The following is a 25,664-nucleotide window of genomic DNA, read 5'->3' as shown; positions in this document are numbered from 1 at the left end:
TCATAAATAAAACTCAGACCCTCATCACCTTCATTCATTCCAATTTTATTCACATCAACAGGTCTGTCAGCCCTCATAATTTGACACAAGGATACCTAACACACACACGCACATACTACAATTTGGGAAGCTGCATATTTTAGTTTCATAGATCAATATATATGTTGCTCACATCTATATGGTACATTATCATGTTCATATATTCTGTAAACATTTAGATTAAAACCACACAGTGAACTAACCACGATCAATGTGCGGGTAATGCCGAGCTGCGTTCAACACGCTGCTGCAGAGCCATAGGTGCAACACTTCACTGAGGATAAAGAATCATATAACAAATCTAAATGAGCATGCTGACAGTAACATGAACACACAAGGACACGTCACAGCTACAAACACACTACTAACCCTCTGCGAACACCAGTCATGTTGGACACAGTTCAGAGCTCAGCTAACCACAGAAACATCACAACATGAAGAGCGAAAATGGGTGGAATCGACAGACTCACACAGTCTGACGTTCAGCTGGAAACATCACATACAGACAACAGGCATAAAACCATTAAACCCTTAGATCTGGATCAAGACTGTGCTCATGTCTATTCATTAATCACAGCAGTTTTAACTAATCAAGTCCCAGATTGTAACGAGCTGTGTTTTTTGTAATAAAGCTAAAGTAATGATCTTAACTTGAAGTGACAACTTTTAAAAACTGTTTTAAGGAAACATATTTATTGAATATAATTACAGATGAAACTGGTTGGTAAGATTTATTAATGCAAAATGTTTTTCCCAAGAACACTTATCAGGAACCTCCATGTTTTTTACTTTAGAGATTTGTTGCTAGTAGCTTACACTGATAATAATCACCCAGTTTCAGCAAGAACCAAAAGCTGATATGTCAGATAACCAGGACATACTACATTTTTATTATGTAGTCAGATTATCTGTTGCTGCCACTGAAAAAACGCTGACTGTGCCTAATGTGTTTGGAGGGAAACACCAACATTTTGTTAACAGCTATCAATAATGCATTTGCTGAGAATCACTCCAAATAAATAAATCAATAAATAGATCAATAAATAATTCAGGTAAAACAATATGTAAACTTTACACTGTAAATAAAAAAGTTTGCGTCGATGCAACATTTCAGAATTTTTTAGAACAAGTTTTTGGCTCAACACAAGAGAGAAAATAAGTCCAGGAGTTGAAGACGCACAGAAACAAGCTACATTCACGTCACAGCTGCCGTAAGAACAAACCAAACCAGGCTTTTTCATGTCAGATCAGGTCCACCTCCTGTATGTGGTCTGAGATCTGATCCTATCAGCTCTGTGACTCTGACTGCTGTCAGAATTAGGAAAGTGATTATTACACCTTGACTATTTTAGTTAAATCATGCACGTGACATATCACGTACATGAGACCTGGGACAGATGAACAGAAAATACCGACATCTGTGACGTCAATGCAGTCTGAGGAGTGAGATGTCTTCACTCCACTGTCTCTGGAGTCATCTACAGTACTTTATAAACCTGATGTGATTGACAACATGATTCTATAATTGCGCTGATGTGCGGAGGCAGACAGATGGGCAGCCAACCTGTCTCATGCTCCTTACAGCAGACACACACGGATACACTCAGTATTGCAGTTATATAGTCACATGTGCTGATTATTGTTTTTATTATTACTAGTAAGATTCACAGTAACACAGCATCATCAGTAGAGACACAAACACACACTAGGGTCATGTTAACCCTCAATAGAAGACTGGGGACTCTCTCCGTGGGCAGGGCTACCTTTACTGGGACGACTGGGACAACATCATCAGAAAACATACACAAAGAGAAAAGAACAGAAGAAGAGAACAGCCATGAATTAGCAGGAAAAAAAACAAGCAGGAAAGTGTAAGGGTCAAAGGTAATTTCAGTCAACAAACAGTCCTCTGGCGGGACCAGTGGGATTCAGTTAGGACCTATGGAATCCAGTCAGAAACAGCAACCAACCAGTGGTCTGCTGTAAGCAGCTCCCAACTGGGACTGATCTGGATCTGTGTATTATTTGCATACTTTATGTACAGTTTGTGTTATTTGTGCATATATCTTAGTGTGTGTGTTAGAGGGAGGTTGGTCTGGAGGACGCTGATGGAGAAGCTTGAGCCCCCTGACTGGACACGACACATTAGAACCAAAAACAACAGACAGAGAGAGACAGACAGTCAGTGACAGGTTGATGGAGCTGTCAATATACAACTATAATGCTGATAGGGAGTCACACAATAAGGACGGTAATGTGATTGGTCAATTAAACACAGGCACAGATGTTAAGAGACGGTGATGTCACAAGGACAGCTGACGTACCATTGGTGAACTCCTCACTGGTCACTGATAGAGATTCTGAAAAATAACCATATATGGTCAATATGAGGGGGAAGGGGCCAGGGGTGGGACTACCAGCTTTGATACTGACACACCTGAGAGCTTCCTGTTTAACTTTATGAGGTACTGTTGGAACAGGATCACACAAACAGAGAGACAGGGAGACAGTAAGAGAGAGAGACATACAGTGAAAGAGACAGCCAGACAGAGAGACAGTCAGACAAAGAGAGATAGACAGACATTAAAAACACTTTATTTACGCAATTGATACAGAAAGGGTGGCTGTAACTCAGTTGGTAAAGGCAGTCGTCCACGGACCGGTCAGTGGTTTGATCCCCAGCCCTATCTATATGTCGAAGTGTCTCTGGGCAAGACATTGACCCCTAACAGCCCTGGCTATATGTCGAAGTGTCTCTGGGCAAGACATTGAACCCCTAACAGACCTAACCCCCATTACCCTCCCCAGCTGTGCAGTGCTGTTCCAAGCCCAGTAGAAATTGGTGTGAGTTGTGTCAGGAAGGGCATCCGGCGTAAAAACTGTGCCAAATCAACATGCGGACAATGATCCGCTGTGGCGACCCTGAACTCAAGGGATAAATCAAAAGGACAAAAATAAATAAATAAATTTACGCACTTGATACCCAATAACCAATTTCAAAAAGACAAAATTGTCATACTAGAAAAGTTTTTTTGTAAGAAAAAAACATAAGAACACAGTGTTAAAACACAGCTCCCCCTCAACAACTGAGCAAATGGCAGACCACTGGTAAATGAGCTCTTCAATATTATTCATCAGGGAATAAAAAATTAAAATCTACTCTGACTCAAACACCAGTGATACAAACATAGCAAGTAGCTCCTGACCTGAGACAATGGTCAGTTTGTTCCTTCTGGTTTTGTAAATTGACAATTTTGCCACATCAGACCATTTCTCACCAAAAAGCATAAACACTTTGTGAAGTAATTGAAAAAGAAGAGAAGCCACTGCGTCAATACAGTGAAAACCAGGAACTGCACCATCCACAATACGTTTCAACTTGATCGCCCCGGTCTAAACTAGCCTTTGATTTAGTCCATGGCAACTACAGCCCTTAACATCAAGTCTAGCCTGATAGAGAAAAGGTTGCTCCAAGAGCCAAAAAAGGGAGGATGTAGGTTCTAGTCTCTTCCATGTGAAGAGATTCTGAGCTCTAAACCAGGGTTGTTAAACTCAAATTCACAGTAAGCAAAATTTAAAAACCGGGACGAAGTCAATATTTATTTAAAATTTTACTGCAATTGTGCATGTTTTCCCTCTCTCCAGATGTGTAATATTAAACCTTTTCATATGTAAACAAACTTTTGTTTTACGTAGACACTGAATCTGGAACAACCACGCTCAGTTTGCTACACTTTGATTTACTCTGATGCACATCGGTTCAAGTCAAATACTGGCCATCTCTTCTTAGATGCAAGTGCATCAATTTCTGGGGTTAGGCTCTGAGTTGAGGAAATCCTCAGGATTGAGTGAAGGTGTTCATCAGTGAGATGACTCCTGAGTGTTTTTTTGTTCATCTTCATCAAAGAGAACAGTTGCTCAAATAGATATGTGCTGCACATAGAGAGGATTTGAGCAGCTTGGGCACGGAGTTGGGGCAGTGTTTTGGGGAGGAAACATGGAACCTGGGCAGCACCCACAGAGTCATACTTAAGCGTGTCACTACACTGGAGTTCAATGAGCTCCATTTGGAGGTTAGTTGGTGCGGTTTCCACGTCAACCACAAATGGATTACCGAGCAGTTCAAATCTGCATTTCTTGGCTTCAAAGTCAGCAAATCACCGCGTAAACCTGGCGCTGAGTATGCTTAGTTTATTTAACAAACTGTGCACTAGGCAACATGATGGGAGAGATCTGCTACTTCATGGTTAGGCAGCGTGGAAGATGACTCAAGTTTCCTAGCAGCATCTAACTCTCCCACAGGCACAACTTGGTTTTAAAAGCCCTCACCGCAGCGTACATGTCTGTGATGATGTGGCCCCGCCCCTGAAGCTGCAGGTTGAGCATTTCGAGATGGCTCAGGATTAAGTTTGTCTAAGGTGACATGTAGCATGGGTGCTAATGATAGAAAAGGAGGGGGGTGCTTGGACTGGTCTCGACAAAGCATTCTGGGATTTGTAGTATTAACGGTGTAAGTGCTATATACTGGCAGGCCAGCTCTAATACACATTTGATATGATCTCGTGGGCCAAATATAATTAGGGCCTGAGTTTGACAACCCTGGTCTAAACAATTCTTGATAAAAGGGAGGCAGATCACAAACATATAAAAGCACAGTTCAGTAAAAAACAAGAATAGATCCAAACTGTAATCAGAAAGCTGCCACTCTGCTTCCCAGGTGTATAAATAACTGTTCTCCCTCCTCATGCAGGTACAGCACACGCTAGCCCAAGTAAGTTATCCCGAATAAATTAACCACAATGGATTGCACTTTTTGTTATAGATTAGTGGGGGGTTCCATACATGCCAACCTGTACCACAGAGCTGATGCTACTAAGTTGTTTATAATGAGGACCCACCCTCTGTAAGAAATTTTAGGTAGTAGCTGCTTCCACTTTGCTAATTTCTGATCCACTTTTTCCACTACCTCCTCCCAATTCTTCTTGACTGTTGGTTTGTCTCCAAGATAAATCATCAAATATTTAACCCCCTATCTTCCAGCTTAACCCACCTGATACTGATAGCTGAGGGAGACCAGACCCATAGTCCAACTGCTACAGCCTCACTCTTTAACCAGTTAATTTTTTCTGACGAGATCTAAAGATTTACACAATATATGCATGGCACTAGTATTAACATTGTTTCGATGCTTTACAACAACCACGAGTATTATTAAATCAGGCCGTCAAGAGAAGAGTTTAGATTGTGTAGCAATGGCTCTACGGATATAACATTCCAGACATGGGGCAGCCTTATTGTATGTCTCTCATCACCTTAAAATGTTTAGCCCACCATTAATTTTCAATATACTTTTCATACAAAACCATAATCTTGCCTATGAGCCAGTTGTTGAGACCAATCCTATCTAGGATTTTCCAGAGGTGTCCAACCCTCCTGGTCTAAAGAAATCAGACCAGCATCTAGGCCCAAAGAACCAGAGACCTCCAAAATATCTCAAATTAGATGCATTGTCAATAATGGACCAATGGAATAATGTCAATATTGGAACACAGTAGGTCTGGGATTGGTGAATGACCTGGTCCATTACAGTTTTCAATCTATTAGCTAGGACTTTTAAAACTATTTGGTAGACTGTGCATAGCAGAGAGACTGGCCTCTCTACTGTAAAAGGTCAACACTCAGCTCAGTTCAGCGTGTCTTGTAAACCCCCCCTCTGTATAACTCTGCAATGCAGTGTAAAGCTCCTTTGCAATCAGTGCTGCCCCAAGTCTCTGCTGGTCCCCTCGGAGAGTCTGGGTAGCCCACTGCAAAAGGTGTTAAAAGCCTCCTCATCTTCCCTTTACTCACCTTCATACAGGCGGGAATAAAAGAGCACCGTCCACTGTGGAATTTTACCAGCCTCATTCAGCAGCTAGCCTTCACTTGATCGTAGTGCATGGATCAACTTGCACTGTACATTTTTCTTCTCCGGACTGAAGAAGAACTTAGAGGGTGTAGCCATTAAAGTGACATTCTGGAAGTGAGATCTGACCATTACTCCTTGTGCGTTTGGGCCCAACAAGTCTGCCACAATGGCTTTTTTTAGATTTGCGGTCTTCAAAGCAGCTTCGATTTTCTGTGAACTTGGCAGTACCCTGCAATTTAACTTTTTCAGTCTCTAGATCATTCATAGACCTGGTAATGTTCCAATAGTTTTGGCATAACTATACTTTCTGCTTTGCCATGATCCCACCACTGCTTTAAAGAGGTAAAATACCCTTTCCTAATTCTAAAATGTTTAAAAAGGCAGTAGGCAGATTTATTTTTCATATTTGCAAGACGAATTATCCAAAAAACCAACAGGCAGAATCCTGGACACTTTTAAAATACAAAACTGGTGATGAAAACAATAAAGCCTATCCAACCTGGCCAAAGATATAATATCCCCCCTACTTTGAGCCCAAGTGTACTCTCTGCTTTTTCCATGCATTTCTCTCCAAATGTCAATTAAGCTGTGACTTTCAACCAGCTGTTTCATCACATGTTTTGAAGCATCGTTGGGTTCCATGTGGTACCTGTCCACCTAAACGTCTACAGTTCAATTACAGTCACCTGGTAAGACACAGAAACTATTCAGCCCCACGCCGACTTAAAACCTCACTCATTTCATTTAAAAAACGAACTCTCTCAGGCTATGAGAGAATGAATGTTAAAGTGCTAACATCGTACTTGGCTCTGTAATCAGTCATGTTTTGTTATTTTTAGATCTTTTTAAAGTGTTGAACTCTTCTCCTGCTGTGTTTGTCCAGAAGTTCTAAGAGGCTTCAGCACCAGCCGTCTTCTCTTCTTCCATACTTGACTCTGCCACCCTGCTGCTGCCCACTGTTAATGATTTAGCCTGAGAACTATTGGTAAGAAAATTGCTGTCAAAAAACGCATCTGCTGTGTTCGTTACTACAGTCCAACTTTCACATCATCATTCTTAATCTTTTTATTCTGATCCACAGCAGCCTTATTCTGCCTACCTATCTCAGCTTTATCTGTCTTAGTCTGGTTTGGCTCCACTTTCTTGCTGTCCTGTTCAAACCGATTCTGTGAGACTCATGTCACCTGCTCACCTGCACTTTTTTCATTTAATGAAAGTTTGTTGGGACAAGCTCAAACTAACTGCCCCTCCCTCCCACAGCTGAAGCACTTAAAAGTTCCAGAGTTGACACGGATGACATATTTAAAATCGTCGATCTTCAAGTTAAAAATGATTCCTTTTTAGTGAGACTTATATGGACCTGTCACCTGTGTCAGGTGACAGGTCAGAAAAGTTGATTTGCAACCTTACTGTAACTTTCGAATTGGCGACAGTACTTTTCCGTGCCTCGACAGTTCTCTCAGTAGCGAATTATTAATGACAAACGGAGGAATATTGGATATTGTGACTCTTGTAGCAGGTGAACGTAAAGAGGATACAGACACAAACGTGTCATTTACGACTATGCCGCTCTCAATCAGTGTTTGCTTTATCATCATCGTCAACAAAAATAACCACAGCAATGTTTATTCTAGCAGCTGAGTTACTGTGACCTAGAACTTCATCAACTGCAATCCTCAACTAAACAAGAGAAACAATGCAGTGAGTTTAGTAAACTCCATGCTAGCACAACAAAAGCCGACCAGCAAATTCTGGTCAGCCGTAAAAAACAACTGCAAAAAACACCTTTACACGTGCTCTACTTACACATCACAGTGACATTATCAACAATTACAACACACCTTTTTTCAACATATACAGTATAATAGAAAAAGACAGAATAATCACAAATGATCCGTTCAGCACACTCTCTCCTTCCATTTAAAAAGAGAGACAGACAGAGAGACAGACAGACAGAGACACAGTTAGACAGAGACTCAAATGGACATAGACAGACATGGCTCTGGGTAGATGGGTGATGATGACAAAGTGTGTCTCTGATACAGAGGTGATCAGGAACTGATTAGCCTACCTTAGCACACCGGAGATAGGGAAACTTTATCAATCAATAAATTAAATGTGCACAATTTTTTGAATTTATTGGACCTTTAATCTCATATTTTGGGACAGACTAAAACAGTTTCCCTCTGACACCAGTCTTAAACTAAGCTGACTGTGCAGCACTCGCTCTATACTCGACTCAGATATAAACATCCTGATTTAAAGACGAAAAAATGATGATGAAGAACGAACAGAGGGGGGAGAAGAAGAAAGAAAGACCAGTCTTTCTTTTTCATGTCTGTGCAGGTTGTTTGTGGATCACTGCTTTTCTCTCTAAATCACCAACAGAACCTCTCCATTTTAACTTTAGTCTGTTCTGATGTCAGTTTGTCTCTGAGTGCAGTTCGATAGGAAACATTAATGAGAATCTGCTGTCATGTTTTAAGACAGGTTCACACCTAGAATTTATTGTGGCTTGACTGTAAAGAATCTGGTTTCTAAAAGAAAGTCCTCAGAAACCAAATTGGACACAGTCACATCTTGACCACACTCACCTGCAAACATGCTGCTTTCATGTCACTTTACAGCTTGGGAAATTATAGATGTCGGTCTGTTATTTTTAAGAAGTCATGGTGGTAAGTTAAGGTACCTTCAATAAAACCTTTTACTTATGTACATGTTAATGTTATATTATTTCCTCATGATCCTGATTTCAGTCTTTTAGCATCAATGTCTGCAGAGAATATCCTGTTTTCAGCCTTGTATCGTCCAACATCAGCTCGACAGTGGTAACATGTTCTGTCCGTTAAAAGGTCAATGAGAGGACATTTCTGTGTGTCACTTGTATGTTGTCTTTACATTGGTTGTCTGAAATTGAGACAGAAACCACGATACAAAGATGTAAACATGATACACAAGCAGACATCCAGGTCAGCAGCGTGGGAACATTTTGGTAAAACAAAATGTGTGTGTCTTATTTGTGGATTTGGTGAATAGTTACACTTACAGAAAGACCAAACTGTGTGGTTACCTTGGGACACCAGGTGGGGGGGCTCTGTTGGGCCTTGAGGGGATAGAGGGTGGGGGTCCAGGGTCAGGCGATACAGCGGGACGTCCAGGGGGCCCAGGGGCCGCTCGACCACCTGGACGAGGAGGTCCAGGAGGGGCCCGGCGCTGGGGGGTAGGACTGGACATTGGAGACCTGGAAAGAGCCAGAGAGACCACCAGAGGGACTCAGTGATGGTGCACATACTGAATCCAAGTGTAACAGCTGACCTGTTGCTAGGTTACCTGCGTCCAGATGGCATCCCTGTCACCTGCAGCCAGGAGTCATCTACAGGAGGAGGCATCGCTGTGGAGATGGTGGTGGTGCTGATATCACCAATGATGCTGAGCCCTTCACGCAGAGCGTGGTACATCTTCAGCATCTCATCACGTCGCTGAGCCTGGGAGAGAGACAGAGGGAGACAGAGTTAATCAGAATCGGAGAACTTCTCTGTCTGGAGACATGTACAGTAACATTATTTTTGCTTGAGTTAATTATCATTTCTTAAGTTACAAGTGCAGGTGAAGCTGCTGTGGGCTTCAACTGCTGGAGGGATGTCTTGTTCAGCTGAGCAAAAGTTCAGCTGAGAACACCAGAAAGCAGAACATTTAAATAGAGGAAGTTGTCAATTGGACCAGCCTGCTACCTTAAGGGGGATTGAAATTTCTGTTTTAGGATATTGAGTTATTTAGTTGTGTTATAAATATTAACATGATAAAATGCTTTTTGGTTTGTATAATTTAAGTCGTAATTAACTCTGGTGTTAAAAATATTCTTAGTGTATTTGCACCTGTTCTGTCAGACCCTCTGGAACTGCAGATTTCAAACACAGCTTATGGTGATGATCATTAACAACTCTGCTAATGTTGTAAAAATGAGATGAGCAGCATCAGCGCATCAGTCTCCAGTCTGAAGAAAAACTGTGTTTGACTGGACGCCATGGAAACAAAGCTGTGTACAGATATTGTGGTATCAGTGCAGCACAATCCTCTAAATAACCTCCAAACACAACTACCTGTCTCTATGTGTTTCACTGTATCCTCACCTGCTCCTGGGACTCCTCCATCAGGGTATTCTGGTCTCCACAGGAGTAGAGCTGAGCCAGCAGGTCAGAGTGAATGAACTCCTTCGTCTGAGGAGCAGAGATGATGTCACATGACTCATTGCATCACTTCAGGTGTATAACAATGCATACCTGTCTACCTGTGATTGTGTGGACAAATCTTTAAAACGATTGGGAGGACATTTAGTCCTGCCCCCTTAAACAGCTGTTTGAGAACTAACAGTTAGGGGTTTTAGGGGTCACGTCATAATCTGGGTTAGGTCATCTGTGGATTACTGAATTGACCACATGAACAGAGGCCTGAGAAGCAGGAGCTCCTGGGCCCAGAGCTCCAGAGACACTCTCTGTGGGCAGATACTGGTCATGTGTCATTGGTGTGGACACCAAATAACTACAAATTTACATTTTGTATGTTTGTGTCTTACATTGTTGACCATCAGGTGCATGATGGTCTTGGGAATCAGGTCTCTGACAGTGCGGTGGATTATGGACAAATACGAGTCCACCAGGTTCCTGACAATTTCCACCTGTCGCTCCAGCTGGGGGTCCAGACTGTGGATCTGCCCATCACCGCTGGACTCCTCCACCTCCACCTGAATTAGCAGGAATAAGCTGGTTAGACAAGCACAACATCCACCTAAACACATCAGACTCTGCTTTGAACCAATTAACAAATGTGTGCTTGTTCAGATAATCTCACCTTCTCTTTGTCCTGCAGGACAAGGAATAAAGAAAGACTTGTTACCATTGTGCAGGAAACTTGGAATACAGACAGATAATCTAAAACTGCTGTACTCATGTACACATGTAAACATGATGTAGTTAAAAAGCACAGACATATCATGCAGTAATATTGCTGTAATAAAGTAGTAATGATACAAAAGTAACAAATCTTTAGTAATGGCCTAATGATACAGTAATGATATATTTAAGCAGTAATGATGTATTGGGTAGAGATATTGATATAGTAAAGTAAGCAGTATTAATGAGCATACAGTAATACCACAGTGATAGTTTTGTAACTATAAAATAATAAACCAGAGTACTGCAATAATATTGTAGTGATAAAACAGTAATGAGTGATACCACGCTGCGTTCAGGGTACACGCCGGCTCGTAGGAAAGAAGCCTTCCAGCTGTCCACCTCTTCTTGAGACTCACTGGCCAACTCCAGCTGACGGTAGTCCTTGTACACATTTCTGCAATAGGGTCTGTTTATTACACTGACAATACCGTTTTAGAAAACACAAATAACAGCCAGTATCATCTACATGTGAATGCATATCATCTACTGTACATAGTGAACCAAAAGACGGATTGGTTGCTAATCCAAAAAAAAAGACTAGCACAAAAAACACACTCTAACCTGTGTTCAGTGTTGAACAGGGCGAAGATGTGTTTGCTGGACATGAAGCTTTTTTCAATGTCTTTCAGTTTTAGGTTGTCAACAGGCAGCATGTACTTCTTCTCTTTCTCCTGGGGGGGGTAACAACATCAGTACAAGAATGTGAACTGTATCACACCCACCCCTGATCCCCATCAACTCTCCAGAAAAAGTACAGTTCATTTAAATGATGCCAAGTTACTTCAGTAATAATCTTGATATTAGTTTATTTTTCATTATAAACATAATACCAATTCTGTTACATTGTTATTACTCACCATGTGTTTTTATTAAACAAATATTATCTCTCTATTGCCTTCTTGTTACTTAGATTTTAGCCCCTCTCCTTTGGGTTAGGAGAGGGGTAATTACTACTTACTTACTGTCCATGAGCCAATAAGAAAGGACTTGGTCTGGACTTGTTTACAGTCTGCACCTGCCACTAAGTGGCTATGCTCTTAAATGCTCTTTAACTTTACCAGGAGCGTCTGTCAACTACTGATCCATTGTATCTATCAGAGCTTAGAGTTACTTGTCTAACTTGGCCTAAATGGTAAATGGTAAATGGTCAACACTTATATAGCGCTTTTCTACCTATGGGCACTCAAAGCGCTTTACACTGCTTCTTATTCACCCATTCACACTCACAATCATACACACACTCTATACACCGATAGGGGAGCTGCTATGCAGCTAGCCAACACTCACCGCGAGCAACTAAGTTGGGGTTCAGTGTCTTGCTCAAGGACACTTTGACATGTGACTGGAGGAGGTGGGGATTGAACCAACAACTGTGAGATTGGTGGACAACCGCTCTACCTTTCTGCGCCACAGTCGCCCATATAGGGAAAAGCAGTCTCCCTCCATCGGATACAGATGTTTTATTACACTACGCATTTTAACACTGATGTATTGAACATGTGTACATTTTATTTTCACCTATTAAAAATTTATAAAATCAGACAGGTGTCAGTGTTTACCTCATCATCTTTGTACCAGGACAAGGTCTCTGCGGTCAGGACGAACCAGTACTCTTTAGCTCCCCCCTTCATGATGCCAATGTTGTTGATGGTGAGCCAACCTTTACGGATCACCTGCACACATCAGGCGAATCATGATGTCATCAACACAAGCACAGTAAAATAATCAGCAAACCAATCCTGTGCACAAGAAAAACATCTCCATTTCTCATTTACAAATCATTATTTATTATCATTATTATACAGCTGTAACAATCAGTGGATTAACTGATCAGCTAAGTGACAAAAATCATCTCAAACCCACTTTATGTTGTCGAGCAACAGAAAGTGTGACTTAAGGACAGATGGATGAAGCTGCACTGACAAGTCTGCTGCTCTGATCAGTAAGTCAGACTGTTTTTCCATTTATCATTATTCATGAGCCGCTCTGACACACAGATATGTACTGACTGTATGTGAAACATCCCCCCACCAGGAGTGCTATTACAGGAGATGACAAATGAATTCTAACACATAGGGCTTAATGTTTCATCATACTGTATGTTTTTATTGTTCTGGTAATAAAGGCAGCTTACACACACCCCCTAACACCCACACAGTAGCTCACACCTTGTATAAAACTGACCTGGTCCTCACACAGAAAGCAAATCACACTGTGGACCACTCACCATGATTTCGTCCTGGTTGACACAGCAACAGAGGCATAGAGGAGGATGGAGAGAGAGTAGGAACAAAGAGGGTAACATGTAAATGAGGAAACTTTTCCTGCCTCCTTCTTTTACCATCCCCCATGCCCATATCCTTTTTCAGGTCACTGGTCATGACTCACCTGGTTCCCTGATGCTTTCTTCTTGTTCATCTGGCTGCTTTTCTGCTGAGCACTGACACACAGATCAGATTGCTATTTTCAAGTATGAGTATTTACCTTTACACTGATTCAACATAAGAAACTGTTTTAGTGTTTAGTGTAAACAAGGGGGGGGGGGTTTCAAGTCAATACTCCAGTTCTAACTCAATACTTTTACTTCTGCTCATTAGTTTGACAGTCTGTTATTACTGAAGCAGAAAGTGAAAAGTTTCTTACTTTGCAAAGCCGATAAAGTCTTCGTGGTTTGTGTTCACATAGGCCAACTCAATGTCAATCAGCAATATCACCTGCAGAGGATGACACACATGTAAAGGGACATCCTACCTGATTAAATCGGTTTAACTGTCTCCACTTCTGTTTTCAGCTAATACAACATTTAGCAACTATGTTTATTATCTTCACTATTTTAGTCTGTTGTGTTAACGAGCCAACATTAGCTGGTCAGCCTTAAATATAAACAGGAACATTGTTGGTTCTGCAGGTATTTGGACGTACACCAAAGTGTTGAGCAATATCCTGAAAATCATTGACATACCTGAGCCTAAATATTAAGGATAAATACTGTATCACTTTATCTCCAGAGGCTTCCTCACACAGAGGACACAAAGTACAGAAACACCTTAGGATATTTGACGTGTACTTGGGATCATTAATGCAACCACAAGGGGACACAAGCCAGTGTCTTTTTGTTCCAGTCCCAAGTCTGGATAAATGCAGAGGGTTGTGTCAGGAAGGGCATCCGACGTAAAACACACGCCAAATTAAAACATGTGAATCAATACTTCCACATCGAATCAGACTTCCATACCGGATGGGTCGGGGTCCGGGTTAACAACAACCACTGGTGGAAATTGGACTGTTGGTCGAAGAAGGAGAGGAGGAAAATGTGTTCATAGGCAGAGATAGAAGAGGAAAGCTAAGAATGTAAGACTGACAGTAAGGACTTTGAATGTTCAGACTATGACAGATTAGGCTAGAGAGTTGGTTGACATGATGCAGAGAAGGAAGGTGGATATACTGTGTGTCCAGGAGACCAGGGGGAAAGGCAGCAAGGCTAGAAGTTCAGGAGCAGGGTTCAAGTTTAACCATGGGTCCGATAGAAATAGAAATGGAGTAGGAGTTATCCTGAAAGAGGAGTTTGTGAGGAATGTTCCAGAGGTGAAGAGTATCAGACAGGTTGATGAGTCTGAAGCTTGAAATTCAAGGCGTGATATTCAATGTTGTTAGTGGTTATGCTCCACCGGTAGGATGTGAGTTAGAAGAGAAGATTAAATTTTGGAGTGAGTTAGAGGAAGTGATGCAGAGCATCCCCAGAAGTGAGAGAATGGTGATTGGTGCAGATTTCAATAGACATGTAGGTGAAGGGAACAGAGGTGATGAGAATGTGAATGCGATGGTAGACTATGCAACCGCTATTGAAATGGCTGTAGTGAACACTTTCAAGCAAGGTGTTAAAGATGCAGGTGGGTCTGCATCAAGGACCAGCTCTGAGCCTCTTCTTGTTTGCTCTGGTGATGGACAGGTGACAGATGAGGTTAGACAGGAAACTCCGTAGACTGTGATGTTTGCAGATGACAATGTGATCTGTAGCAAGAGCAGGGAGCAGGTGGAGGAAAATCTAGAGAGGTGGAGGTCTGCTCTGGAAAGCAGAGGAATGCAGGTTATCCACAGCAAGACAAAATACATGTGTGAGTATCAGCGAGAATGAAAGGAAAGGTGTTCAAGACTGTGGTGAGACCAGAGATGTTGTTCGGCTTAGAGACAGTGGCACTGAAGAAAAGACAGGAGGCAGAGCTGGAGGTAGCAGAGCTTAAGATGTTGAGGTTCTCTTTGGGAATGACGAGGATTAACAGGATAAGGAATGAGGACATCAGAGGGAAAGCTCATGTTAGATGTTTTGGAGATAAAGTCAGAGAGGCCAGATTGAGGTGGTTTGGACATGTTCAGAGGAGAAAGTGTGAATATATTGGTAGAAGGATGCTGAGGTTGGAGCTGCCAGACAGGAGGTCTAGAGGAAAACCAAAGAGGAGATTTATGGATGTAGCAAGAGAGGACATAAACTTAGTTGGTGTGAGAGAAGAGGATGTAGAGGACAGGGTTAGATGGAAGCACATGATTCACTGTGGCGACCCCTGAAAGGGAAAAGCCGAAAGGAAAAGAAGAAGACTTGGATTACCTGGATATATTCCAATGTCTGTGTTAGAAACTAACAATCCGACCTGGTCTTTGCTGCGACTCTCTCGGTCTCTGATGTGCTGAGTGACGATTCTCTCCATCTCCTCTCTGAGCATTGGATACTGAGCCAACTGTAGAAAGAACAGAGGTCAAAGGTCAAATACCAATTCAAAAAATGTTGTTTTTGTAGTATTGTTTTAAAGCAGTGGGTGTTCTAGGGGTACCGTCTATTTGAACTGGTGGACCGTTGTGACCAGCTGAATAATCACCATGTGTATGTGTAGTAGTATTGTATTACCTTCTGTGTACACTGGCGCACCGTGTTGACCAACTCAGCGATCACCATGTCAACACATTTCTGACACGGCTCTTTGATCTGAGCGATCTGACGCTTTACGATCGTCTCAAATGCCATGTCAGGTGTGAACAGGCCCGTCCTGTAGAAAGAAGACAGGTCAGTCAGGTGACAATCAGGACTCCATTTACATGCACTTAAGAAATCAGCTTTCCAGAAAAACTTCGCTGTAACCTTGTTACATGTACCTTGTCCATGTACACACACTGAACTATAGCAGCACACACTGGAACACATCAGTATTCACCTGATTCCATGGATGTTCTTGATGGCGTAGCTGATCTCTTTACGAAGAGTCTTCTCATCACTCTCCAACTACACACACACACACACAGTGGCTTGTATTTCCATTCTTATTAAGATTTTCATAGATTTAATGCGTTCCCAAGCCTCTTACCATATCCTAAACCCAATTCTACCCCTAAAACCAAGTCTTAACCCTCAAACAGTGTCAAAATGTTCTTACTTCACCACTTCCGCTTACCTTAACCAGTTCGAAGGGGAAACGTTCGTGAAATATACGGTTGATCTTTGCTCCTCCTGACAACTCATAGGTGTCGACCTGATCTCCGGATCCTTCAATACGCTTCTCAAAGTCCACGGCAAACTGCTGCACCATCCTGACACACACACACACACGCACTGAGGTGAAGCAGTGTCACATGTGTCAGGTCAGCCACCAAATGTCTAGCATGTGTTTATGCTGTCATGATGACATGTTTTTGTCAGAGGTATCACATATCTGATAATGTTTGTGTGTATTACTGAGCATTACTGTGTTAACTGCACATTGTACTGTGTACTGACTGCAGCAGGGCCTTAGTCTTGCGGCTTGGGTCATCAGGTCTGAAGTTCTTGTACTCCTCCACCTCTTTCTCGATTGACAGGAGCTGGCTCTGCATTTTGCTACGAAACCCTGGCAACGTGTCCCGGATGTGGTTGGTCAGTTGCTAGGGGCAACAAGGAATGCTCTGTTACTATGGCTACAGAGGAATCAGAGAGATGGACTGTTTGAAGCTGTGAATCCCGGTCACCGACTCAACTGGGTCAGAACCACACACACTGTGTTGGGTCGAGGGTCTGTGTGTGGGTGAGGTGTGGTCCATACTCATCAGGCTGGTTTTATGTGGATTTTGTGACCTAAGTGTGACCAAGTGCAGCTTTATTCGTCAGGGCTCCACTGTTAGAGGCAAGGCCCATAACCCTGATACGTCACATATAAATTTTTACAGGTGTTAAGAGGAAACCAAAATTCCTTCTTACGTGGAGATCTGTTACCTTCAGAGGTAAAACAACCAGCTTATGCCTTTCTTTCAGCTGCACTTTAATCTTTAGTTTATTAGTTTAAATGATCTGACAACAAATTGCTTCTTTAGTTGCAAAATTAACTGATCTTTGGAGCATCTGAGGTTTGGGGAGTGAGTGACAGCAGTCGAATTAACGTTTGCACTGCATGCTTGATAAAATGCAGTATTTTTTTTAATCTGTCTTTGTGTTTCAGGGCCTTCTTGGAAATGACACATTGCATATGAAGAAAATATTCCTTCAGATGGATTAAAATGGAAGAAATGAACAATGCAACTGTGAAAAACAACCATACTCCCAGGAACAGATTCTGCTGCAGGAACCTGAGCATTTAACATGACTATCTGCAATGGCTTCTGAGGACCTTTAGAAAATATTTAGATGTTCTGAAAATCTTTTGAATGATTTTACAAGGACCTAGATGTTAGACCAAGGCTTCAGAGGATATTCTTCAGATCTTCTGAGGCCCATTAAATAGAAATTTGGACATTCTGAGGATCCTCAATTGTTTTTGACCTTTAGACAAAACAGACTCAATGTTTCTTTCTGCTTTCAATCTTCATGCTAGGTAAGGCTAACCACATCCTGACTGGACACCTCCATCTTAATGCCTCTCTGATTATTTCTGTGATAAATAAGACACAAACTATGTATGTTTGCGTGTGTCAGTGTGTGTGAGTGAGTGCTCACCTGGTTGAGGGCTTTCTGTAAATAAGCAGTGCCCATTCGATCAGCTAGGTGTCGGTACGCTGGGTGGGACAGGAAGAACTTCCTTTCAGCTTGTAGAGCTGCAGTGATTTCTTTCTTCCCATCGATGTCTTTCTGACTGCGATTCACCACCCCAATATAACCTGACACAGGAACAGTCTGTTAGCTTCAGAGTCTGATGTCTCCGAGCATCTCCCTGTGTGGACACTCAGGTGGAGTTTCAGTGGAGGAAACTCAAGGAGATCTAAGCTTTTTACAAAGTAGTTAACCTGATCAGTTACACCAATGTATGGAGTTACTTTGATGCAATAAATATCTGTATGTGTATTTTATGATTTACAGTGCATATAGAAAGTATTCTCAGCACTTAATGTTTTCCACTTGATGTAACAGCCTTATCACAAAATGGAATAAATTCAATATTTTCCTAAAACGTTCTACAAACAATACCCCATTATGACAACCTGAGACAAGTTTGTTTGAAGAAAAAAATCACATGCATAAGTATTCACCGCCTTTGCTTAATACTTTGTTGAAGCACCTTTAGCACCAATTGCAGCCTCAAGTCTTAATGAATATGATGCTACAAGCTTGGCACACCAATTTATGAACAGTTTCTTGCATTCTTCTTTGTAGTACCTCTCAAGCTCTATCAGGTTGTATAGGAAATGTCAGTGCACAGCCATTTTTAAATCTCTCCAGAGATGTTCAATACAGTTCAACTCTAGGCTCTGGCTGTGGGCCAATCAAGGACATTCACAGATTTGTCCCATTTGTCCCTGGTTTCCTCCAGACAGGACACTTGGCATTCAGGTCAAAGGCTGTCATGTTTTACTTAGGAGTGGTTTCCGTCTTCCCACTCTACCAAACAAGTCTGATTGGTGTAGTGCTGCAGCGATAGTTGTTCGTCTGGAAGGTCTTCCTCTCTCCACAGAGAAATGCTAGAGTGCTTTCAGAGTGACCATCGGGTTCTTGGTCACCCTGCTGACTAAGGCCCTTCTCTCTCGATCGCTTGGTTTGGCTGGCTGGCTGGCGCTAGAAAGAGTCCCAATGGTTCCAAACTTCTTCCATTTACAGATGATGGAGGCCACTGTGCTCATTGGGACATTTCAATGCTGCAGAAATTTTTCTGTACCCGTCCCCAGATCTGTACCTGAATACAATCCTGTCTCAGAGGTCTACAGACAATTACTTGGACTTCATGGCTTGGTTTGTGCAACAACTGTGGGACCTTATGTAGAGGGGTGAATGCTTTTTCAAATCATGTTCAATTAACTGAACTTCGCACAGGTGGACTACAATCAAGTTGTAAAAATAAATCAACGATGATCAGTGGAAACAGGTTGCACCAGAGCTCAATTTTGATTTCAACCAAAGATTTCAACCAAACTTCTTTCACGTTGTCATTATGGCTTTTTTGTAGGATTTAAAGGAAAATAATAAATTTGATACATTTTGGAATAAGGCTGTAACATAACAAAATGTGGGAAAATTTAAGTGCTGGGAATACTTCCTGGATGCACTGTACAATTGTATATGCAGCATAAATAAAATCTGTACTTGTATCTGAATATTTGTGAAAACATTTGTACATTTTTTAGACACAAAGTCATTCTCTCAAGTACAAATGTTGTTTTACAAGTCCTAACATTATTAACAAATAAGATTTGTACTAATATTTGAATAGTTAAAAAAATGTGTAAAGTTATGTACAGCCACTATTTCAAGTACAAAAATTGTTTTGCAAGTGTAAATCTTTATTAATACATTTGTGTATCTCAAGTTGTACATTTGTGCAACTATTCCTCTGGATAAAAATCATCTCACACACCGATCTTTTTTGTACATTTTTGTGCTTTCCACCTTCAGGTGACTGATAGCACCACTGGGGTATCAGGGAGAAAAAATACACATGCATCAATGTAAATCAGATGGAGCCAACACATGCTAGCGGGGAGGTGTGGGAACACCACAGCTAATGTGAAATTATACAGGTAAGAAAAACAAAACAAAATTGACAGGCTTGTTGGTTAATTGCTATTAACCACTGCTATTAACACATTAGCTTACATCAACCTAAAGCTAGAAGTTATAAAAAGCTGGATGTGCTGCCCTTAATGCATTAACATTTCCACCTAATGTGCCGTGGTTACTGGTGGACACTGAGAAAGTCACAGTCCCAAACCAGACAGGACCCTGTATCAGTTGTGAGCAGTCCCTATCAGCAGCACACAGAGGAGGACAGGCATCAGTGATCAGTGATGTGGGGACTTGTCATGTAGCCAGTCCTCACAGTTATACCATTAAAAATGCTCTTTCATGACATTTAGTCATTTAGCAGACATGCATGACATGCATTGATGACATTCATAACCATTTGTTATGGTATTGGCTATACAGTTATATAGCTGTCCAGCACTGCAGACAAAACTACAGAACCAAGTTACAGTTGGAAGTGGTTTATTTATTTTAAAGCTGGGCAAAGCACAATGTAAGCATTTAACCACTGTATACGTATATAGTTTGGTGATTAAACTCAAAGCTTTCCAGATGTCATTCCCTGCAGCAATGATCTTCAGCTCCCCCAGCCAGGGCAGAATCTATGCTGTTCCTCCTGTATCTGAGATTTGACAATAATTCTAACGCTCTTTTCCAGCACCCTGGCATAGGCCGAGCAGTGTGATACCTCAATAACTGGAGCACACACTTTTTCTTAAAAATGGGACCTTATGAAAAACCCTATGCTTAAACAGGATGATAGTTATGTTCAAGCCATGACTAGCCCAGAAGTCCAATGACAAAGCACCACTTCAAATCAGGATAAGGATGAAGATTTGCACTTGCAAAAAAACTTTTGTACTTGAAAAAACTGACTTTGTGCACAAAATCTGCACCAATATTCATTCACAAATACAATTTTTATTTGCACTGCATTTACATATATAAATCAATGCATGTACAAATAATTATTGCATCACATACAAATCTTTTTTCAATATATCTCATAGCCAGGATAGCCTGTACCTCTGCGGAGTGGAAGCAGTTTGTTCTCCAGGATCTCCCTGGCATCTGTTCCTTCATCCATCAGATCCAGTTTAGTGATAACACCGATTGTCCTGAGTCCTGAACAGACATTTAAAACACTTGTTTAATTTTTAACCAGTCCATTCAATTAAACTTTTTTTATATAGCGCCAATTCAAAACAAAGTAAACTCAAAGCACTTTACATAATAATTTTTTTTATTGTTTGTTTGTTTTTTGTCTTTTCAGCTTATCCCGTGAGTTTAGGGTTCAGTTTTTACACCGGATGCCCTTCCTGATGCAACCCTCCTCAATTTCTACCAGGCTTGGACAGGCACTATAAATATATAAAGAAAAACAAACAAACAAATCCCCCTTGAGCAAGCCATAGTCAACAGTGGAGAGGAAAAACACCACTGATCCACAAATCTAGAATTCGAGGTATAAAATGTAGAAGGTTTAGAAAATGTCAGAGGAGGAGGGATTGTAAAAAATTATGTTCATAATGTGAGAGTTGGGAAAGATGTAAGATGTGTAGAGGATTTAGGAGGTGTCAAGGATATAACTAGTTTAAAGGAAGTAGGACAAATGGAGGATGTTGGAGGTGCAGAATGTAGGATATCAGTGCAGGTCTGGGGAGCTCTGACCTTGTGGGTCAACCTCCTTTGAAATCTTCAGCGCATCAGAGTTGGCAAGGTCTGAGTTGGCAGGGGAAACAGCCAATAGGAGGCAGTTATCCTTTGTGATGAACTGCATAAGCATTTCCCTAATCTGGTGCTCGATGTCGGCAGGTTGGTCTCCAACCGGGACCTTTGTCATCCCAGGAAGATCCACTAGAGTCAGGTTCAGTACTGAGCACACAAACAGAGTCAGTGGTAAAGATAACGTCTGACTAAGTTACTGGTTTCTTAAGCTGTTCGGTGTTTCAGTGCTTTTGTCTTTGTGTGCTTTAACACTTGTGTTACCATTGGGGGAGTAGACTCTCAGGTTAATGGGGACAGGACTGATCCCTTTGTTGTGTCCGGTCACTCGATCTGTTTCAGCTTCAATCTCCTGACGAACTTCATCAAAATCTGTGAACTTCTTGCCTTTACAGTGCAGGAACTCAGCATATTCTGATTACATCAACAACCGATCAATATCAGATTAATAACATCAGCATGAGAAATGTACAGTAAATCTCTTTAAAGCATCAGGTGAACCCCAAAGGGAACCTGTCTCATACCTGTCGGACAGTTGATGAGCTGCAGCACCAGAGGACGACGAGTGACAATACCTGAACCACGAGGAAGGAAATCTCTGAGGGGGAGGAGACAGGAGAGGAGGGAGATATCGTCACAGACAATATGTAAATAGTTAGACACAAACACAGCACCTGGTCAGCAAGTGTGGATGAGATAAGCGCTAAGATCCTGAAGTCTCTGGACCTATAGAATAGCTACACACACACACAAACCAGATGTAAAATTTATTTTTAGTTATAGCCTAACTATATTTTGGTGAAAGGTGCTAAAGACCTGCAGTGCCTTAGATGATGCTATGTGGTGTGATCACTGTGGCTATACTTAGTTCTTCTATAGTGAGTGTCCGGTGTTATGACAAATGCTGACTGTAAATTCAGAAGCTAGTCCAGGACATGAAGAAAAGAGAGAACAGGGTGGGATTATGAAGGTGACACCACAGGTATATTAGCATTACTTTTGTTGAAAGGTGTGTTGAATTCCTTAGCAAATTTGAACAGAAAAGTGTTTCAGTGAATGGTGAATATCTTTAAAGTGAAATCACAAAGTGCAGAGTGTGTCAGTTTGGGGACCTTAGAATCGCAATTGTTTACAACGGAGGTAAAATGGATCTTGATATTTACAGATCACTGCAGCATCTGTAGTAACTTGGATGTAATGATCCTTTCAGTCAGTCTATGTTTCAATCATCATCTATGGTCACAAACTTTGGGTAGTGACAGGCAGAACGCAAATGATGAGTTTTCTCCGTAGGGTGGCCAGGCTTAGCCTTAGAACTTGGTATGGACTTTGGACATCCAGAGGGAACTCCAGAGTAGCGCTGCTGCTCTTTCATGTTGAAAGGAGCCAGTTGACGTGGATTGTACTTATTGGCATTCACCCTGGGCACCTTCTATAGGAGTTTTTTCTGGGCACATCCAGCCAGGAGAAGATCCCAGGGCAGACCCAGAACAGGCTGCAGAGATTATGGATCTCATCTGGTTTCAGCTGCAGACATAATTCTAAACTTCCAATGTTTGTTTTCATCTTCAGACCGTGGGACTAACAACAAATTATTTAGATTTTGCGATAAAGCTCTGACTGTAGGGATCAGGTGGACTCAGCTGTTAATATTTTCACAATAAAGTCAGATAATGTTTCACATGCTGCTCCTGTCAAACAGCTTATTAATGTGCAGTTTCTGTTCAAATTATGTTGAGTAAAACTGCACATTATATATCACCTGGTTTCATTCTGCTCATCTCAGCACATACATGAAAACTCAACCAGATTTTAACAAAAAGCTGTTAAAGTAATAATTAATTGTCAAGGTCAGTGTCATCTTAAACATTTCTTATAATATAGTATTTGTATTAAATAATGTTCGCCTTTATTATGTTACAACTTATATGATACAGTATTATAGAATATTATCAAACTGAACAATATTATCATACAGTATTTTACATTTTAATAATAGTACGTTTTATCATACTATAATTATGTAATACATATAATGCATTATGTAACATTATATAGAATTATACAGTATTGTATTCCATTCTATATATAGTATGTGTAATACATTATAATACGTAAAATACAGTATGTTACAGTATATTTGACAGTATTTCATCATATAGTTTTATGTAGAACTCTGCACTACACACAGTTCTGGTCATACAACGCTGGTGAGTCATGTGATCTGCGCCAACCAATAGGAGGAGAGCTACAGAGACCCTTGTCGTCCTCAGGCTGAGAAGGAAGATAAAAATATTCAACCAATCACAGATAACCTTCTATCAGGACTCAGGCTAATTACACATCAGAACAAGAACTAGTGAAAAATAATCCAACAGGAGACAAAGACCAACACCTTATATATATAATTTCCCTATGGGATCAACAAAGATATATATATATATATATATATACTATAACTGAGATATGAGGAACCTGAACTAGTTTCCACAGCACCAGGTTCTGATCATAAAGGACTACTTGCTGGTCCTGGACAGCACAGGGTAACTTGGCCTGGACACTTCAATCAAGACCCAGGTTCTGTTTGGTGGACTCTAATCGTTTGTTGGACAGAATCGACTCAGAATGTGTTGTAAATGTTCACATTTTCTCTGGCTGTAGAAACTGTCAAGCTGCATTCTCAGTCTCACACTGATGGACAGATTTAATACAGACTCTAATAAATAATCACATCTATACTGAACGTACCATCAAATGCTTTCACAGATTCACAGTTCACACACAGAATGAAAAACTTGGACAGATTTATGAGAAATGTAAAATCTAACTGTGAAAAAAGCATGTGAAAGCAGCTGTAGATTTGGTGACAGTGAGCTGAAATTCAAAGTGTTTTTATTCCAAAATGAATCAGATTCATAATTCCAAACACTGACAAACCAGCTTTTTTGATCCAGTGTGTAAAATATAAAATATACGAATGACCGGTCAAGAATCATTAAACACAGACGTACGTTTAAACGTTATTATTATCAACATCGTTATAACACGTGAGCGATGTTAAACAGCCCGCTGCTCCGCGCTCACGTTATAAACACGTATAATAACAAATTACGGCTGCTGTTTTATTCAGCGGCGCAGCCCAGCCTGCACCAGCCGGGCGGCTACCGCTGACAGCGCGACTCTGTGTTACAACCGAGTCGCAGCAAACAGGCATATGGATACAAAGACAGACGGGTGGACACACGGACTCACTTGCCCACGAAATTCTCCAGCACAGAGCTCTTGCCCGCGCTCTGACCACCCACCACCGCGATCTGCGGCAGGTCGAGATTCGCGTTCTGGCCGATGGAGGAGAAGGCGTCCTGCAGCCGGTTCACCAGCGGGATGAGCTCCTCCATCCCCCGGTTACCCATGGCGGAGACGGACAGATGGAGGCCGGTGATGCAGAAGCGAACAAACAGGCCTCTGAAGCTGATAGATGATCAATTGATGATCAGAATCAATGAAGATATTGGTTATAATTTTCATCCAGCTGTGACCTTCAGCTCCGCTCTCCTCCTCCTCCCTGCCACTGCAGGGACCGACAGGGCCGCAAGGCACCGAAACACTCGCACACATCCGCCGCCAGACTTTCATAATAAAAGTACGAGGTCTGCTGCGGTAGACCGATATGACTGAGATCAGAGAAGTCGTGGAGAAAATTGTTCAACTCGTGTTTTTATCACAACACGAAACATTTTGTTTCTGTACAACTCCAAATTTTGATTACACATTTACGCAACCCGAATCCTGTTAGTCTCAATATATGCTTAATATTAACATCTTTACTGTGAATAAGGCTTTCTGGGGGTGGCTGTAGCTCAGTCGATAAGGCAGATGTCCACAGACCACAGGGTCAGGGATTTGATCTCCGGACCTAGCTACGTGTCGAAGTGTCTCTGGGCAAGACACTGAACCCCCAACAGCCCATTCCCATGGGGAGGGTTGCATCAGGAAGGTCATGTGGTTGTAAAAAAAAAATAAAAAATACAGTGCCAAATCAATATGTGAACAACGAAAAAAAAAAAAACATTAA

At 41.4% G+C, this 25,664-nt stretch overlaps 1 protein-coding gene across 2 annotated transcripts; it reads right to left on the bottom strand.

The window, feature by feature from the left end:
- Window positions 1-26: 26 nt before the first annotated feature.
- LOC137135885 (dynamin-1-like) lies at window positions 27-25,378 on the bottom strand. Of its 2 annotated transcripts, XM_067520612.1 has the most exons (24): window positions 24,842-25,378; window positions 22,114-22,187; window positions 21,854-22,003; window positions 21,536-21,739; window positions 20,891-20,989; window positions 17,849-18,009; window positions 16,661-16,803; window positions 16,338-16,473; window positions 16,101-16,168; window positions 15,797-15,935; window positions 15,543-15,629; window positions 13,540-13,610; window positions 13,285-13,336; window positions 13,124-13,135; window positions 12,456-12,569; window positions 11,458-11,567; window positions 11,179-11,290; window positions 10,793-10,804; window positions 10,518-10,685; window positions 10,075-10,161; window positions 9,275-9,429; window positions 9,015-9,185; window positions 2,364-2,399; window positions 27-2,170 (listed from the first exon to the last, which is right to left on the bottom strand). In XM_067520612.1, the coding sequence occupies exons 1-23, from the start codon at window positions 25,000-25,002 to the stop codon at window positions 2,378-2,380; spliced, it is 2,508 nt and encodes an 835-aa protein (XP_067376713.1). In that variant the 5' UTR covers window positions 25,003-25,378; the 3' UTR covers window positions 27-2,170; window positions 2,364-2,377. The 2 variants fall into 2 exon arrangements, with proteins under 2 accessions (XP_067376713.1, XP_067376712.1); XM_067520611.1 differs by lacking the exon at window positions 2,364-2,399 and having other exon boundaries at window positions 27-1,816; window positions 24,842-25,377.
- Between the last annotated feature and the right edge of the window lie 286 nt (window positions 25,379-25,664).

Source organism: Channa argus, chromosome 11 (assembly GCF_033026475.1).
Source record: "Channa argus isolate prfri chromosome 11, Channa argus male v1.0, whole genome shotgun sequence".
NCBI classification, from domain to species: domain Eukaryota; kingdom Metazoa; phylum Chordata; class Actinopteri; order Anabantiformes; family Channidae; genus Channa; species Channa argus.
This window is presented reverse-complemented; position numbering and strand designations above follow the sequence as displayed.